Source organism: Protopterus annectens, chromosome 6.part0, assembly GCF_019279795.1.
Source record: "Protopterus annectens isolate FY-2018-M chromosome 6.part0, PAN1.0, whole genome shotgun sequence".
In the NCBI taxonomy this organism is placed as follows: Eukaryota; Metazoa; Chordata; order Ceratodontiformes; family Protopteridae; genus Protopterus; species Protopterus annectens.
In genome coordinates this window covers 1,353,572,718-1,353,592,914 of record NC_056737.1, presented here as the reverse complement: position 1 = coordinate 1,353,592,914, position 20,197 = coordinate 1,353,572,718, and the positions used below count along the sequence as shown (strand labels likewise).

Here is a 20,197-nt window from a genome sequence, read left to right as displayed (position 1 = left end):
TGAAGGTAAAAGTTAACAAGTAGAGTAGTACCACCGGTTTCAGTGTTGGGACCAGTTTTGTTCAGTATACGAGTGTCAGATGTTGCAGTGCAGTGAACAGCAAGATCAGTTTGTATGCAGAAAGGGTGGCAAGAACTTTTAAGTGCACATTTTTAAAGGTGTATATGGCTATTGGCTAGGCATCTTACCTTCTACATGATGGCTTACCAACTATTGTTCCCATGTTCTTATATGAAGACTTGTAAAGTAGTGAGAGTTTGAACTGAACAGGTGGCAACTGGGATTTAATGTAAAGATCTTTGGTTTGATGACAGGATGCCCTAAAAAGCATACATTATTGAAGGTGGTAATCTTCAGCAAGACAGGAAAGGCATTTAGGAGCAATACATGCTTCTCTGTTGAATCATGTTGTGCCATGTAAAAGAGCAGAGAAGGCTAACAAAAATCTGGGCACAGAATGTCAGCAACAAATACCATGAATTCTTTTTATTCACTTAATTTATAGCCACATAGCCACACATGCAAGGATAGTCCAATAGCCAGAGTCGCATCAAAAGTTTTTGTATGCACTGTGTGTAACTAGCTGGTATATCCTAGGCAAGCATATGTCGTGATTTGGGGGTTGGATACATAGCCAGCAGTGCAGTAGGGAGGTAAGGTGACTGTATAATGCCACAGAAGTTTGTTTATTTATTGACATTTGATTACTGGGAAAGTCCAGCTGGGCAGAAGCCCATTTTAAGTGGATACCCAGGGACAAAAATATCCAAATTATTACAAAGCATTTTACGAACAATAATTTTACATCCTTCCAAAATAAAACAAAACATCTGCAGTTTAAATAATTATAACAAATTAGACATAATATAAAAATATAGGTTAATAATCGATACAAGGTATATGACAATCACCACCACTGTTTACAAGGTTACAGAAAACTTTGTTATAAAAATATAAAACGATAAGCGCTTTCATGACCAACATTGCTTCTTCAGACCATTTTAAAACATTTCCTCTCACTCTTAAATATACATTCCAATAAAAGATAAACCAGTAAAAATCAAACTGCAATTAAACAGTAAACAGTGAATGTTAACACATTAATTAACATACCATCCAATCAGGTGTGGCTTAAACAGTAACTAACCAATCTATTGCATAAAAGATAAGCCCTGACCTATCACAGACAGTAAAATGCCTCCACTGTGATTGGATATTCAACCACAATCCTCAAAATTCATTGTACCATACTCATCGAATCAAGATGCACATCTCATTATCACCAATAGGGGTCGGTGGCCATCAAACTATGGTTCCTCATGCCTTATAAAGTTGACCAATGGGGCAAATATGGAACCATATATATAATTCAGTGCCAACATAGCTACTCAAAAATCTTTCCAATGTAACAAATCACACAGCAAATCGCCACTACAGATATCATTATAATGCTCCAACAAGCATTATCATAGACAGTGTATGTGCGCCTATACTAAGAATGGTAAAACTGTTTGCATCAAAAACTGCTTAGCAAATTGCACTCTTTGCTGGAGTCAACCCCTCCTTTCAATACATTCATCTAGATAAGTATCTCTAATATTCAAATTGTGGATCTCACGAGCAAATATCTATTCATTCTATAAACCTGTATGTAAAACAAAACAACCACTTAAACACTTCTGCTCTTCCAAAAAAACAACCTCAAAACTAACCTAACACTCTTCAAAATTGGCAATTCACTTAGCCCATCTACAAGCTATCTAGCCAGCATCAATACATCCAAGCCAAGCACCTAATAAATTAATCAGTGAATAACAAAAAAATGATAAAACAAAACAATATAAATCAACAAAATAAAACAATTCAGAGTTAACGATCACATATCGATAAAACGCACCAATAAATAACTCTAGAGGCCCTGTCCAGATAAGAACAGCATCATCTAGAAACCTCCAATAGATTCAGATCAATTAATTGACAGTAGTAATACTTTTAAACATCAGTCCACTGGTAGGCAGTATGAGTTTAAGGTGACAGCGAATTGCTGCACCATGAGTTTAGTATATCTAGCTAGATGTGTAATATGTTCAAATTTTTATGTAGGTAAAACTAATAGGATGTTTTGTGAAAGGATTAGAGAACACACTAGACGCATTAGACAACGCAATGTTAGTAACCCACTAGCTAAGCATATGTGTGACGAAGGGAATGAACATAGTTTTCAATTTATGGCTATTGAGGTAATATTTGAGGGAATTAGATTTGGTGATATTTTGAATAGGACTGAATGCAGGGAGTTGTTTTGGATTTTACTCCAGGCAGATAAAAAACATGGTTTAAATGGGAGGGTGTCGTTGTAACCCACCCTGAGAGCCAGAGGTCTCTCTAAGAAATAATTGAGTTCTTAGGACAACATGTCTTACTTGGTCCTTTAATAGTATGAGACAGTATGTGCATAGTATTCTGCTTAATGTTTGTTGGTCCTCATTGATTTATATTGCATTTTTATTACTCTCATTTCAGTTTACTGTTATCCCTATTTTATCACCAGTTTTATTTTCATTATTATTATTTTTTTTTTTAGTTTTATGAGCTAAGAGCATCCCAGATTTTAGTCACTGAGCATTGTTTATTTTCGGTTAAGTTGGTGGATTTTGCTTGTCATTCCCATTGGTACTTTGGTAGAAATCTCTTGTTTGATTGGCTGTAGTTTGCTTGGTTAACTAGGTGATAGGATGTGCTGCAGAAATGCATGGTCGATCGGTGATAATTTCATTATTGGTCTGAAGGTGAGTATATGTTTTAATTTTTGTATGGATGGTCTCTATGGCTTAGATGTGTTGTCAGTTCAGATAGCTTGCATAGGTGCCATCTGAGCGAGTTATGGGTTCTAATTTTGATGCAGTGGCTGTTGAATTTTTATGGAGCGTGACTATAGGATCGTGAGCATTTATTTATGTGCGGACTGTCTTATATGCTATTGTGGCAGTTGTGTGTGCAGCGTCTAGTTTATATTGGAATGAGTTATTATTAAATAGAATTCTGCTATTGTGTTACTGTTCTGCTTGGCGATGTGACTTCATTATGTTTTCTCGGTTGCACCTCATTCCCATTGGTGGGACAGTTGAAACTGTCCATCTGATTGGCTGGTTTTGATTAACCCAACAAGGTGCTACAGAATGTGTGTTTTACCGATATGTGATCATTGACTCTGAATTGTTTTGTTTTATTTTGTTGTTTTATATTGTTTTGTTTTATAATTTTTTTTTTATTCTTTGATTAATGTATTAGGTGCTTGGCTTGGATGTACTGATGGTGGCTAGATAGCTCGTAGATGGGCTATCTAAGTGAATCACTAGTTTTGTAGAGTGTTAGGTTAGTTTTGAGGTTATTTTTTGGAAGAGCAGAAATGTTTATGTGACTGTTTTATTTTAGATATTGAGCCACTGTGTTGAGAGGTAGCGCCTGGGTTACATTATTGTCAGTTCAGTGGAAAGTTGTCATTATGGTGTTGCGCAGTGGATAAGTCGTGTCTCTAATTGGGTTGATCTTGTGTTTGCTGGCACTGTTAGGTTAAATCTTAAACGTGTTGGTTGGTGCTAGTTGAAGTATGACACGCCCCTTTCTTGTTGGGCTAGTCATTGGTAGAGCAGTGATTAGGTTAAGTTTGATAGGCACATGAGTTATGAGCCGATATGTGCCATTGAGAGATTGCCCATGTTAAGTGCAAGTAAGGTTTATAGAATTAATATGTATTTGCTCCTGAAATCCACAATTTGAGTATTAGAGATGCTTACCTAGATGAATGCTATTGAAAGACGGTGTTGACTCCAGCAGAGAGTGCAGTTTGCTAAGCAGTTTTTGATGCAAACGGTTTCACCATTCTTATAGGCGTTGATGTTTGTTGGAGCATTATAATGATATCTGTAGCGGTGATATGCCGTGTGATTTGTTACATTGGAAAGATTTTTGAGTAGATATGTTGGCATTGAATTATATGTATGGTTCCATATTTGCCCCATTGGTCAATTTTATAAGGTAGGAGGAGCCATAGGTTGATGCCCACCGACCCTGATTGGTGATAATGAGCAGATGTACATCTTGATTCGATGAATATGGTACAATGAATGTTGAGGATTGTGGTTGAATATCCAATCACAGTGGAGGCGTTTTACTGTTTGTGATAGGTCAGGGCTCATCTTTTAAGCATTAGATTGGTTAGTTACTGTTTAAGCCGCACCTGATTAGATGGTACATTAATTAATGTGTTAACATTCACTGTTTATTGTTTATTTGCAGTTTGATTTTTATTGGTTTATCTTTTATTGGAATGTATATTTAAGAGTGAGAGGAAATGTTTTAAAATGGTCTGAAGAAGTGACATTAGTCACGAAAATGCTTACCGTTTTATATTTTTATAATAAAGTTTTCCGTAACCTCGTACACAGTGGTGGTGGATGTTTTACAAGTTCTTATCATTTTTACACCACTGGGCTGCCATTGGAGTGTTTTTATTTGTTGATTTCTGCTGTATATGACAATCATTTAATATTTAAAGAAATTAAAGTCCGTTTGTAGAGAAATTAAACTTAAGTTAGCCTAATACATATAGGAACTGCAATATGAAGTGAGGGAAAACAGGCCTATGGTATATTTAGAGAGAAAATCAGGAAAGAGAGTTAGATATCAGTAAGAAAGTAAGTTAAGAAGAGGGAGTAAGAAGGTATAAGGAATGAAAAGGTACTTGTTCACATTTAAGGATATAGTTTATCCTGGTTTTGAGCAAGAACAGAGCCAGATTTTAGCTAGGAAGTCTTTCAGAGTGTTTTTTAAAGATAGGAGGGAGGGTATAGACCTCATAGACACAGGTAAGGATTTCTAAGCATTAGCAACCTTGTCCGAGTACAATGCCCAGCAGATTTGTTTCATAAAAGATGTTTCTTACCCTCATGCTTTGAGATGACTCCTCTACTGCTCTTCAATTTATAGCTCCCACATGAGCCAACTAGCCAAGTGGAATTCAGTAAAGTCAAACTCCATGATTACTGTTTTCCATAGGAAATCACTTATGTGGTTTCCAAATGTATGCTGCCAGTGAATTCTTTCTTTTGAGAGAGTTCTTCCTGGTCTGTATTTGTGCAGCCGTGTAAAAGTTCAGGATGTGTATGTGTGGGAGGAGTCTTGCTTACATTTATTTTATTTATTTTTTTTTTTTTTGCACAATTGATTGAGCAATTGTGCTTGGACAGTTGGTTCCATGGGGACTTGCAGCTAGAAGAATCATATTGGAAGCACTGTCCACTATGTAAATAGTGTATCATTGCCAAAGTAACAATGTCCTGTGAAGTTTGTTACAATCCTGTAAATCTAATAAAATTTAAATTCGTAGGTTCATAGCCATATGTCAACCACTGTATGCTTAAACAACAATGCCATAGAAGAACGACCCTTGAAGGTGAGCTAATAGTCCAGAAAATTATGTCGAGGTACAGTTAATTTGAGACATATAGATAGAATATTGTTATTTTCGATTATGCTACAGGGAATAGAAGTAGAGAGAAGTATTAGAAAATAGAATAATAGAGGAGATTGAGGTGTGATGGTGATTTGTTTAGCATAGTTACATGTTTGTAGCCATTGACTCTTGGTATGAATTTATGAGACCTTATGCATAGTTCTAGTAGCCAAATAACCAGCCTGTTTGGGGAGGAAGGAAGAGTACCAAAGAAAACCCACACAATCACAGGTCTATGTTTTACCACTGAATAGCATTTCCATCGAATCCTAATCATAATGAACTTCATTCAGCAAACGTTCATTTTTTCACCAGGGGAAAGTAACTAGTTAGCCAACACTTTCCCATCTTGCAAAACACAGCTGCTCACACACCCCTAACTATATATACCAACTCCGAGACTGTACTACAGTGGGCAAAGGGGCAGATGGGGAAGTGTTGGCCAACTAGTTACTTTCTAGTTCACTGAAATGAACGTTCGATGGTTAGAGTCCAGTGTTTAGCCATTCGATAGAAATGTTATTCGACAGTTAAACATAGACCCCACAGTCACAAGGGGAACATAATAGCACTGCAAAGACAGTGACCAAACTTCAGTACTGAACCTCAGACCACGGGAGCTGTGAGGCAGAGAGATTTCCACTGTGCTACCACGTTTCGTATGGCTTCCGTGCCCATGGTCAGGTGTAAACAGGATGGGGACATGTTCTTTATTTTTTTTATTTTATTTAACATTTGTTAACCGGGAATGTCCGACTAGGTTCCACAGAGCCTGTTTTCAGTGGAGGCCCGGGGAGAAATGCTCCAGATGCATGTCTTTGGAATGTTCTTAGTATTATATTATATTGTAATTATAATTACAACATATTGTAATTATTATATTGTAGTATATAATTAGTATTGTATTGTATTATATTATATCATATCATATATTATTACATTATAGTTATTTGTGTACTATTTATTTATGTATTTGTTTATTTTTGCCTAGTTGAAGCTTTAACCAGCTTGTTTTGTCTGGTTGAAGCTTTGATCAATATCTTCTCAAGAAACTGTAGTCATTTAAATTACATTAAATATGTTGTATGGAAAGTAAAAAGATAAGTTACTTAGTTCTCCCATTGTTAACAGTACACAAAAGATCATGCTTTGCTGTATATACAGAAGGAAGCCTTTGTCAGATTTAATCAGGGTATGTTTAAACAGCCTTATACCTGACAGACATAATTTTGCATAAAGCATAAGGGATTATTTTTTGATTGACTTGTATAATACAGTAAAATTGGATGTTAAATAACTTCTAAGGGAAATTTTTAATAAAAAAGAAAGTCCAGTGGCTTTATCTCTGAAGAATAAATGATCTTTATTAGACTTTTTCATCTTTCTGTGCTTTAATAAGGGAATATTTCTGTAGGAATACAATGTATGAACTTGCCCAGCAGTGTGCATAATTGCTTTGTGGACATCCCAGGTAGCAGTGCTGACCAAGACGCACAGTTAAGGTCCCCTACTATCAGAGCAAAAATGTCCCTTGAGAACCAGCATGCAGTATAATGCGAAATCTGCATTATGAGGTCTGTGCATCTTTATAAATCCCAGGGACTCCACTCTCACCTCTCTTACAGCTTCCTTAAGGATTCAGCAAGTTATGAGAACGACTTTGATTATTTTTTATTTGCTTATTCATTTGAAGACAGTTGGACCAACTTCCTTGGGTTAAGGGTCTGGAGAAGCAGCCCCTTCAGTATTAGTTTGTTCCATCTGTCTGCACGAGGCCTGGCCCCAAAGCCCTTACAAATGTTGCAGTCACTATCCAGGTGCTTTGGCACCAGGCATCCCAAATAAGTCATGGGTGTCCTGGGGAAGAATTTTATGACCATATTTAGAACATGTTAAAAAGTTTTTTTAAATGTGGACTGAAACAGAGAAAAATGCTACAGCACATTGTGCCTGAATGTTGTGAACATCAGTGGCTAGCAACAACTATTACAATAAGAAAAAATATATATATATACACGAGTCTTAATGTGACTTATCACTGCACACATTTCATTATATGCTGAAACTCTGTTATTTTTCATCTGTTCTATGGTTGGTTGAAGTTGATTAGATTGACCATTATATAATTCCAGGGGTTTTCTGTTTTCTTCAAGCTTGTGTGACCCTAGAGTTACTTCCACTGGTGTGAGTGCAGAGCCCCATGGGAGGAGAGGGGAGTTTTCCATGTAAAAGTTATTTTCTGTTTTTTCTTTTGGTGATTGAAAATGCAACTTATTGATTTTGTAAAGATTAATGGTAATTGCCAATGAGTTTTTGTTTAGTGTTTTGATCAAACTCACCTGTGATTATTCATTATAAACTCATACTCTGTGTTGCTTTAAAAAAAAAAGGCAACTGAGAGTTGGCAGGCCACTGGACTAAACGCCTCATAGAAGTCGAGGCAAGGGAAACAACAATCCCATAAACTACTAGTTTTCAACAAAAACGTAACAAGAATAATTAAAGTCATTTTTTGAAGACAGAATATTGAACATTTAGAGAAAAAAAGATATGAAGGAGCACTTAACTGTGGTAGAGAGATCTTCCATTCACAATAGCAGCAAAAGAGATCTGAGTTTAGGAAGGGTGCAAGGTAATTATGGGAGGAAAAAATCTGAAGAAGCTTGAGGCCGGGAGAACTAGCAGATGGATCTGATGCAACAAGCAGCTTGGTACCCAATAGTCAGATCGGACGGTGGATGAAGTACGATACTTAGTTTCACAAGATTTTTGCTTTATTTTATGCTAATTTCTTTTAACATTGATGCCATTTCTTTATGCAAAGCATCTGTCTACAAAAGAGATGGGCAGTTAAGCTCAGACAGTGAATGGTTCAGCTCCTGTAGAGGTCCAAGTGTTTGATGAATAAATTAATATGTATGGATTTCCAGATATTCTGAATTAACATTTTGTTATCAAAATGAAAGCACAGTGGCTAATGTTGAACTGCTTATCAAATCCCATCAATCATTTTTGGCATAATAGATCTCCATGGAGTTATTGTGAAACAAAATGGCTGTACAGGAATGAATGAGGTAAATATTCTGTTGGGGATATTAAGTCTATGATTAACATGGGTATTTTATGCTGGTTGGGACTACTCCAGCATTGCATTAATACTTGCACACACTAATGGGTCTTGCTAAAGCTATAAAATACAGGAGGGTGAGCCACATTATTAGTTATAAAATATGGAGGAGTCATTATCATAATTCAGTTTATTTCTGAATTTGCAGGTATCTTATTTTAGGGAGTATTAAGTAGCTTATACAATTGAGAATGAACTCTTAAGTTTCACAAGGAAAATGTATTTGTTTTGAAAGCATATTTAACTATTACAGTTAGATTTAATTTATGTGTGCTAATTAGAAGGCAGGAGTCTGAGAAACATAACACCTTTTAGACAAACCATTGTTAGCAGCTGTACTGAAACCATACCAATAAAATTAACTTAAGGCATTTTGATTTGGGATTGAATATCATCAAAAGTGAAGATAAACCCTTGAAAATGAGTTCAAGTATCAAAACAAGCTTATGAGCAGTAAAAAGTAAATTTATCCCTGATACCACCAGTTTTGGTTCACTGGGAGTTTAAAAACTAGTGCTTGTTTCATACCTTAATTTGAAAACTTTGATGTAACATTACACTACTAAACACAGAAAATAGGCACGTACTTGAAATCAGTATATTTTCTTATTTTATATCATTTCCTGATATTTTACATTTCTGTGATACTAACCTCATGAAACCTAAAGCTGTCCTATATCATGTAATAGTGGTTTTAGACCCACAGAATATCAAAATGAAAATTAATTAACATTAACTCTCCACTCTCATATACAGCAATGAAATAATGGCTTTGCAGTGAAATAAATTAATTTTCCTACAAAGGCAAAAGGTAGGAAATCTAACTTGACTTTACCAGAAAAAAACAGAGCATATTAACAGCTTTGTCCTACTTTTCTGCTAGCAGGGATCATACTATATAATTTTAAAATTGTTCCTTTAATCCTTACCCAACTCTACCTTAATTGGAGAGTATCAGTTTTTTTGGCTTTAGAGACTGTACTTAATGGGAAACAGTGCTGGCTCTTTGGGTAGTCATGGATTAAGAGAGTATGGTATAAGGGACGTGAAGGGCACAAGCTACATTCTGAACTAAATTCTCGTTGCAAACAAATGTAATGCTGTTATATTAGGGTGACCCAACAATGGGCCCCGGTAACTATAGACACACAGCTCACATGTAAGCCCTGCAACGTATTACCTCAGACCTTGTTAATCTGGAAATTCAAAGTCTGTTAACCCTAGACCATCATCAATTCTACTTTTCAAAGGAAGATCCTACCACTTTACTTTCTTTGAAAAAGTACCCAAAGCAGTGGCTAGCAGTAAAGCAGTACATACAGCATGTGTGTCCCTGGTGCAGTAAAGCAGTACATACAGCATATCTATTCCTGGTGCAGTGAAGCAGTACATACAGCATATCTGTCCCTGGCACAGTGAAGCAGTACATCCAGCATGTCTGTCCCTGGTGCAGTAAAGCAGTACATACAGCATATCTGTCCCTGGTGCAGTGAAGCAGTACATACAGCATATCTGTCCGTAGCAGAGTAAAGCAGTACATACAACATATCTGTCCTTAGCAGAGTAAAGCAGTACATACAGCATGTCTGTCCCTGGTGCAGTAAAGTAGTACATACAGCATGTCTGTCCCTGGTACAGTAAGGCAGTACATACAGCATATCTGTCCCTGGTGCAGTAAAGCAGTACATACAGCATGTCTGTCCCTGGTACAGTAAGGCAGTACATACAGCATGTCTGTCCCTGGTGCAGTAAAGCAGTACATACAGCATGTCTGTCCCTGGCACGGTAAAGCAGTACATACAGCATGTCTATTCCTGGCGCAGTAAAGCAGTATATACAGCATGTCTGTCCCTGATGCAATAAAGCAATACATATAGCATATATGTCTGTGGTGCAGTAAAGCAATGCATAAAACATATCTGTCTCTAGCAGAGTAAAGCAGTACATACAGCATATCTGTCCCTGATGCAGTAAAGCAGTACATACAGCATGTCTGTCCCTGGGCAAGGCCTTTGAAATTATTCCCCATCTAAAGGGCTCATCTAATTTCCCAAGGCATCTCCCCTAGATCCAAGGGAGTGGTAATTTACCTTTACTTATATCTCATCAGACCCATTATTGAATATACTGCAGCTTTTGGCGTGCCTTTGTTAAATATTTCACTCAACTTGAGAGAACTCCCATGGGTACTGTCTTCTGACAGATCATGCTAGTCTTCTGTTGGTAGGGCAGTACCATGAGTCCACCTGCATTAATCTTTCTGTCACACTGATTGTCACCACTGTATCTGTGTAATACTGACATTAAAACTCTAATGTGCATTTTGCTGCAGGTGTTATACTTGCAGAGTCAGCTATTGCTGGCATTACTGTTTAGCTTGTACCTTCGCCTTGCAACTGTCTTTATAGATGCTTTCCATCAAACTGTGATGTTCTGTGGCTTTCTGGCTGATCTGTTGTATGACTGTTTACTGTATGTGTGCCTTTTTATGTAAATAAGTCAGTAAGACACAACTGAAAATGGGTACTTATAAAACAAATCACTGACTATTAATAAATCTAAAATAGTGACTATAGCTATACATTCAGTCACCTCACTGCTAGTTTAAACCTTTTGTGTGTATTTAGAAGACAATATATAAGCAAGGTTCTAAAGGCAGTACAGTAGTTGGCAAAGGAGTCCTATTGTCTCATTTAGAATAAGGACTTAGTAGTAGCAGCAGCCTGAAAGAAAAATCTGTCCACCCTCCAAACTTCAGTAAACCATATACATAGATTTATCACCCTTGTCCCCCACAAAAAAAAGAACATCACTGGACAGTCGTAGGCAAAACCAAACAGCTTCCTGTAAATGAAAGATGCACATTACTCATTGCTTTCTTAACATACAAACTAATGTATAGTAAAATTCCACTTCTTTGCAAGCCGAGTTACCAAAAGCACCACAACGTACAATGTAAAATCCCAAACCTTCTTTAACCTAAGCATTTCTCAAGATGTACTGCAATCTACCAGCCACAGCGTTTTTAGTAATGTACACCCCCCCCCCCCCCATTATGGGAGTCTATCTCAGCTCATCTGCAGTCATCATCTCCTTTACATAAATTCAGACAAGAATTTAAACTGTTCAAACAAGCATCTTGTAAATGCTTCGGCTCTGAAGATGTTATATGCACTATCAATGCACCTCCCCACCTAGCTATTAACATCATACAGTACAACACCTCCTGGCGCATTGTATAAGAAGCCCCCCCACCTCCTCTCGCACACATCGTACACTCCCTCCGCAACGTAACCTGTCCTCACTTCTCTGCTCCACCCCACCATCTGTACCATCTCGCCACTTCCTCCCTCTTCATCACTCTTATCACAACTTCCAAGTTCATCCTCATCCTTCTTCATCATCTATCACCTTTTATATATATTGTAAATACCGAATATTATTGAATATCTACACTTCTTAATCATCATTTCATTTCCTTTGCAAGTCACAATCACTTCTGCTTATACTGTCTATCCACTGTTTGCTATGTGAGATCTCCATGATTTTACCCTATACCCAGGTATAGTTCGGTACCTGTGTCCATGACTGTGCTATCCTCCAGAAATAAGCACTGAAAACTGTGTAGTTATTGCTGCTTGGTTTCTTTCACCTTTTCTTGGGCTGTATTATCTAGGATCACTCATAGGTTTTTGTCCCAGCTTTAGCACCCTCTCCTTGGTGAGGTCACACATTAGTCGTTTATGTCTTCCATCCTATGACTCCACAATGATTGCTTCCCTTTTAGTACTTCAAGGTAATACACTCTACTCCACCAGGGGCATGCAGAAATAGTCCAGAATAACATCCCTTCTTTTGTTCAGAATGCCCAAAACCATACTAAGACTAGTGCACTATATGAGACTGAATCCCAGTGACCAGTATACCAGCAAATTTCACATGACCTTTGTCATTTTCATTCCCAATCTTGCGACTAGCAGATGAAATGTTCCCTTTTTCTTCTCCTCACCCAAATTGTCCACTTTCTCTTACTTTGTTTAATTTCTCATATATAATATTGCCTCTTGTTTATTTCCTTGCAATCTATCATAATTATACCGATACCTCTCAGTCCCATTCCTGGTCACTTGACCTCTGTCTGTACTAATAAGTGGCTAACTTTCCTGCCCACCCTAATAACATTAGGCAGCAGTATGATATAGCCCTGTCCCTCCTGGTCTCTCTGCCCCTCAGTGGTGCCTGTTTTTTTATCACTCGTGATGATGCGATGGGATGGACATACTGCAGTTAGTCTCTACAGGTCCAATCCCTGTTCCACGTACAACTAGTCTAAACCTGTTATCCCCTGTAATCGTAACACAGATCTGTATAACAGAATATATTTAAGCTTCATTCAAAGCAGACAATTGCCCCATCATTTCTGTATGCTGTGTCACTTGTTTGCATTGTGTAAACAAAAATATAAAATCTACTGAACTCCAGAAAGAAATGGCAAAACTCCATGAGCTAAAAATATTACATTCAAATACTTCCCCCAGAAGCTAATAAACTATTGAAAAATCAGCTGTGGAGACCAAGTACTTAGAAAGGAGTCACATTTTTTGGTGCCTTTTGTGACATGGTTGGTTACGAAGGTTTTTTTAAACCAAACCTAAACATTATGCACATCAGTCTGCTATCAATCCAAAAACAGAGGTGAGAGAAGTAGACATGGTTATGCTTGGTTTCACTTTTGATATTAAGTGAGTGTGTTAAAAGTGTTAAAAAACACTGCAGTACCATCCTGGCACTGTTAGCAGTATGTTTGTGTCATCTCTTATTCTAACGATGGTACCTTTAAAACTACAAAGAGAAACATACTCTAAATGCAGCCTTTCTTTTAAGTCTTAAAACCTTTCAGTTCTGTGAAATGTGATATTTGTGCAGCTATCTTTTATGTTCATTAAATGTGACTTTCCTTTTATATTCCCAGTTATTTTTAGTTTCTATGTTTATATTTTTAAGTTCCATTTTTTTAGTTTCTACTTTTAACCTAATGAATAAACAGCATTCTGGTATGGTATCATTTTTTTTCTCAATAGAACCGGAATGATTTTTTTCTGGAGTATCATGGGTGATTCTTTTACTTTCATTTAGGTCCACACTGCTCCCTTACAATTGAGAAGGTATCACTGGATGACAAAGGCCAGTACAAGTGTACAGCAGATAATTCTGTGGGGAAAGCTGAATGTTCATGTGATGTAAAAGTGGAAGGTAAGTACACAGTCTTTAAGTAAGGACTAAACATTCTTACTATATATGTTTGTCCCCTTTTGCTCCTGCTCATGAAAATGGGCAGAAAAGCACAATTCTGTTAAGCATTGTTTCTATGTCTGTCTGTCTTTCCCTCCCAGATATTCCTTTTGTAGCTTCCAGCTACTGGTAGAAACTATGACAGGTATTCAGAAGCATACCTCTCCACCTTCTAGTCAGGAAATCTGGACAAACCCTAAAATAATGGGGAGACAAAGTCAGGTTTTAAATGTTGCTCTTATAAACTTCAAATAAGTTGCTAGAATAACAGAATTTGTGTTGGCATGCATTTACTGAAGAGTATGATGTTGGAAATACAAATGTATGTCGTTATTTAGTGATTTCAGTTATCATTGATTTGCAAGAAAACTGCAAATTTAATGAGGAACAGGCCAAAAATATGAAGTGAAAATCTGGATATTCTGCTAAATTTGGGGAATTGAGAGGTTGTTCAGAAGCACTTGCCCAACAGACAAGTCATGGCATGACTCTTCTCTTCCTTTGACTGCTTTGCATTGCTTTCATCTGTACTAATCACAGCAACATATTTCATTAACCTGATTAGAAACTGTGTGTTAGGAGTTGACTTTATATGTGTGATCTTCTGTTATCAAGTTTAACATTTTTGGAGTTTTTACTACTTTGGTTTTGTGCTTTTTATATTAAAGGTAGGCCTACATAGCAAGCTCCTTGTTATACTTTGAAACATTAGAAAACAGGTGCTCTGATTTCAACAGTTAATTACTTGGTCTGTTGTCACACCACTCTTTTTAATTCACTCTGTATTTCAGAATGCCCACTGCTATGATCATTCATCAGCTGCATCTCAGAGGACAAATGACTGACTATCACATAAAAAATTCTCTGTACTGCATGCAGGCCTCGGCTAATTTCCCAGTTGCCTCAGACAGGGTACTGTCTGGTTACATGCATACATACATACATACATACAATGTGTGTGGGTGGTGTACAAAATTAGATTGACAAAACCAAATTTCTACAACTCTAATGATGACAACACAAACACTGACATATATCTGTTTGTGCCATGCAATAACCTTGGTGCATGCATAACGAATACAAAAAAAGGAAATTCATTGTTTTTACAGGGGAGCAAGCTCCTACACCTCCCACATCCTCTCTAAATTATTTTAACTCTGAGATTCCATATTCCCCAACCCAGGTGATAGTGCAATTTCACACACACATCTGTGAACCACCTGTTTTGCCAACCAAATTGTGTTGAAAAAACAGATGTTGTCTAAACAATTTTGAATAATTTGGTTCTCCTATATATATTTATTTTACCTGCTGTTTTGTTCCATGTTAACATTACTAAGTAGTTATATACTTTTAATATTTTATTTGATCATTTTCTCACTATGCCTATAATGTATCAATCTGTATTTCTGAATGCCTTTTAATTTTGCTCTATAATGAATTTGTATGCTGGTACCCAGGCTCAGCCATCAAAAAGTCATTTGGGCCAGTGCTGTTAGCCCAGTTAAAATTAAATAAAATAAATACAGTTAAGAATGTCTGCTAATTTCCATAATAGCTGCCTTTGGAAGGTATCGTTACATTTAAAAAAATGGAATATTAGTGATGATCTAAGATTAGGAATGAATCTGACAAGTTAAACAGACAGCCATAGGGTGCAAATATTTCCCTGTTCTCACACTGTATTTGGTACTAACACTGTCTTGAGTGAGGCACATTTTTAACAGTGGTGTTTACTTCCATATGTTTGGCCAGACACGTTTATGCGGTTCTGAAGGAGACTATGAGCTTCAAGAGATGAACAGAACAAATGTCTTGTGCTGCCAGGTGAATGTTGCGATGATTAAGTGTATGCAGTCACACTTACATTGCTTAGTTACAACTCTCTGGCTATACAGAACTGTGGCATGCTGAATCTTTGACATTTAAACATTATATGCAAAAATGTGCTTTTACAGTATTGTTAAACGTGGGTGGGATTTAGAAGGATCAAGAATGGTTCCTTTCAAAATATGTGTTTACATTATTGCAAACTTGCAAGTAAAACTGAGCAGATAAGGTAACTGGTGCAAAAAGGTAGCATCACATGACAGTGATTTATGCAATATAATGCATGGCTAGTTCTGGACTGTGGGAGCATATCAGCTACGGTATTAAATCTTCCCACCCACCTGCCTACCCATTAACAGATAACTCTGTTTACCGTATCTCTCAACTTCGTAGTGCAAGAAGTCTGGACAACGCTTGACATAATGGGAGACAAAGGCTCAAAAATAGGGACAGATTTTAAATATTGCTTTTATAAACTTAGAAATTTGCTTGAATAACAGGATTTATGCTAGCATGCATTTTCTGAAGGATATGAAGACTAAACTTCAAATGTATGTCATTATTTATTGATTTCAGTCCTCAGGGATTTGCTGGAAAACCACAAATTTTATGAGGAAAAGGCAAAAAATATAAGGTGAAAATCTGGACAGTTGAGAGGTATGCTATTTGCATTTATTCAGTTCCACTCTCAACCTCCTGTTAAATAGTGTGGCTCCCTGCAAATGTAGTGTCTTCCCATTTGTAGGCAAGTGGATGTTTATTTAGCTGCTTTTTTTGTTTTGCTCTAGAAGGGAGTCGTTTTCAAGCTTTGAGGACTACGAGTGTAGCTGTACAGAACACCAGTCCTCCAGAGATATAAGAACTGTTAACTTTCATTTTACATCACACCTGTGAGAGAGAAGAAAGGAAGGTGCATGGCTGTATACTACCTCTTCTTCTAGCTGTTGGGAGTGGTCAAGCCATGTACTGTACTCCATATAACTTGGGAAGGGCGTGTTACAAAGGATGTGGAGTTCTAAGGCCATAAGCTGAGTCATAGCTACAGCATATTAATGGAGTGTGGCAGGCAGTGCACAGCACTAACTGCAGTTGAAAACCAGGTGGATCTGGGGGTGGGGGTGGCCATGGCTATAGTACATAAATGGCGGGGGAGACTGTGCAGTTATCAGGATCAACATACCAATTCTGGGCACATTGTGGGTGTTGCAAAGAGCACTTTTGGATAACATTAAAGATTGAAACAATACTAATTACATGAATTTCATCATACTTTGACTTAGGAATGAGGTCCATTCCCGTCATGGTACTAGAAACCCAAAAGACTTATAGAAATTATAAATAAACCTGGTTAAGGGTGCACATTGCATAGTTTTGTGGTTTCAGTACTTTTCATGCCATTGATTGCATTGAGTCTTGACACTGCAAGCCAACACAGAGGCCATTTCCAATGGAGGATGTGATTTCTGACTCCTCACAACCTTCCTGAACTATGTGACTACAGTGTTCATCTCCCATGATCCTGGCTTATTGATGATCTGCTAAATATATTTTGATCAAATGTTATTCAGTATAAAAAAAAAAAAAAACTAATGTCCAAAAAAACACTTTTAGTGGACAGAAAAGAAAGCTTTGCTTCCTCTTTTTGGGAGATCTCACATTCCCCACAAATTGTATATATCGACTACATGGTCACACAACAGTAGGCAGAAATGCAACCGCAATGATAACTGAATTTTTTTTTTACCAGCTACTACTATTCAACTAAACAGCATTTAGAAATAATGCATTCATCAGACTGACAGGGTTACATGACCCTACCCCATGTCATAGTGTTGTACTCTTCCTTCACTGTAACCCCCACACCTGTGCAAGTGATGATGACTCTGGCCAGCTCACACCCTAAGATCTGTGTGGGTGAGGTGATATTTGATGCACACTTTTTTCAGTCTATGTACTGCACTGCACAGCCTGGATGTGATAGGGCATGCATCATTTTATTCTGTGTCATGGTCCATAGTGCTGAACCAGATCCTGTCATGGTCCATAGTGCTGAACCAGATCCTGTCACTTTGTTAGTGCTGCATTGTATTGTGCATGCCTCTGCCTCAGCTGTGGTACCATTGCTGCATGTTCCTGCCTAACTGTCCATTCTGCCCTTCTGCTGCTACTGTACCTGGTATGAAAACCCTGGGTCCCATTTACATTGTCGAAAGGGATGTTAACAGAAAGCCCATTGATCAACATGTAAATGGCGAATTTCAAAACTTCGAACAGCCAAGTAAGAGAATTTATTCCCAGGGGGAAAAAACTGCTTGGCTGTTATCGAGAATTTGCACTTTCCACCACTGTAGTGCGATCTCAGAGTTTGTATATTTAGTTAGGGGGGTGTGGGGGGCAAAGCCCCCCACTTCATAGAGTTTGATGATTTGTTTTATTTTTTGTTGGCCATGAGAAAAAAAATTGCTTATTTGGCCGTTCGAAGTTTTGGTCTTTCGGTATTTGCATGTCGATCAAAGGGGGTTCGATGAACAGCCCTTTTGACAACATAATATAGACCCAAAAACCCTTCCCCGATGTTTACTTACTGCTTTGTCTGTTCCCACAATGCCATGTCATGCAGCATGGAAAAAACAAAAAATCTTGCTGTAAATGTCTGGACTGTACTGCAGTGCCCCTCCACATGTGTCTACATATAGGAAGCAGCTGTTCAGTAGTCCAGACACATGCTCCAGTATATTGTGTGTTTCTGCATGGGCTCAAATGTAGACAATTTATTGTATGGTTTGGTGGCTGAATATGGGCGTTATTAACCAGAGCTCTAGGGCAATATCCAACATTGCCTGAAACACACAGCAGGCAGCATATTAGTTGGCCTGCTCCCTGCTTTCATAATACCTGTATGTGTAAATCTCTCTATGTAGAATGTGCACTGCACCTCTCAACCAGATGACCCTGGGAGATGTCCTCTTTTAAGAACCTTTGCTACAGGTCAGATGTGTTGCAAATGTGTGAGTCATGTGAACTGACTAGATGATACACAGACACATTATAAATAATGGCCTGAGCATTACAGGCCACTTAAAGTTCAGAGAGTAGAAGCCCTTACTGTACCTCTGGACCAGGTGGGGCACTGATAGCATTGTGTGCATGATACATGGCTTTCAGGACCTCAGGAAGAAAGTCAGTGCTGTAAAATACCTGAATGGTGCTGATTCTCTCCTCTACAGTGCCAAAGAAATATATATCGTCCATTACACGCTTTGGTATAACATTGAAGAACTGGTTTAAGATTTCTGAAATAGATGCGAGATATCCCTAACAAGTCCCTCATAGGTTTCTGAAAGGTCACCGTAACTAAGACAGTTAAGGCTACACATATCTTAGTCGACATGAATGGGCATACCATGTATCCCCCCCGGTTATCCTCTTGGGAGACACAGTTTGACTATGTCCCTCAGAAGTGGTTCACAATCTGCTGGTCTGAGAGCTTGTGCTATGCCATTTACTGTCGTTTGCTCCTCTTTTATTTACAGATGCTTCAACTGCAACACTGTAACCTTTTGACTCAGATGGCTACTGACAAATGCCATTTTACTAATACTGATACTCCCAGCCTTCTTCCTGTGATGTACACGGTGTCATGCAGCCATGTGCAAAGGTTAAAGAAAAAGTAAAAAAAAAAAAAAAAAATCACAGGGGACCACTGTTTCTGTAAGTACAGAACAGCTGGACGCTGCAACAATCAATAATCTGGGTCCTGCTGATTAGCAGTTGTTGTGCTAAGTATATCTAGGCATATATGGAATTTGTTCAATCCAGGGTAGTATTCACTTCTTAGTGAAATGTCTTCAAATTTACCATGTTAAGTCATACGACAGGAACTAATGACTTTCAGTGTGCTTTCCATACTCACAGTTCTAAATTTCTTACACTTAAGATTTCAACTTATCATTATTTACTGAAAAGGTAGTTTGTACAAGTGTAATGTCTTCATTTATCTAATTAAATCAGTTAATGTGTGCTTTGAAGTTATCTGTTACAAGGAGTAGGTGTGATGTTAAAGTACTGATTTATGACATCAGGTATGTACAGATCAGAAGGAATGTGCAAAAATGTTATCAATATGTGTGCTGTCCAATGACCTGCAACTCTCCAGATCCTCTGTGTTTATGTACTATAGCCATGGCTGCATCCACCCCCATATGCACCTGGTTATCAACTGCAGTTAGTGCTATGCACTGCCTGCCCCACTCCATCCACAAGCTGTAGCTATGCCTCAGCTTATGGCCTTAGAACTCCATATCCCTTCTAACATTCCCTTCCCATGATTAAAGGGCTTAAACACTCCCAACAGCTACAAACAGAGAGAATATAGGGCTATGCCAGTGTCATAGTCTTCCTTTTGCACATAATACCATGACATACTCCTCCCC

At 37.8% G+C, this 20,197-nt stretch overlaps 1 protein-coding gene across 2 annotated transcripts in view; it reads left to right on the top strand.

Annotated features, from left to right (window-relative positions):
* MYLK (myosin light chain kinase) overlaps nucleotides 1–20,197 on the top strand; it is a 2,381,262-nt gene that overhangs the window by 1,719,906 nt on the left and 641,159 nt on the right. For both annotated transcript variants that reach the window (XM_044074915.1, XM_044074916.1), the window contains exon 17: nucleotides 13,779–13,895. In XM_044074915.1, the coding sequence (XP_043930850.1) occupies nucleotides 13,779–13,895 (117 nt within the window). The remainder of the gene's footprint in view (nucleotides 1–13,778; nucleotides 13,896–20,197) is intronic.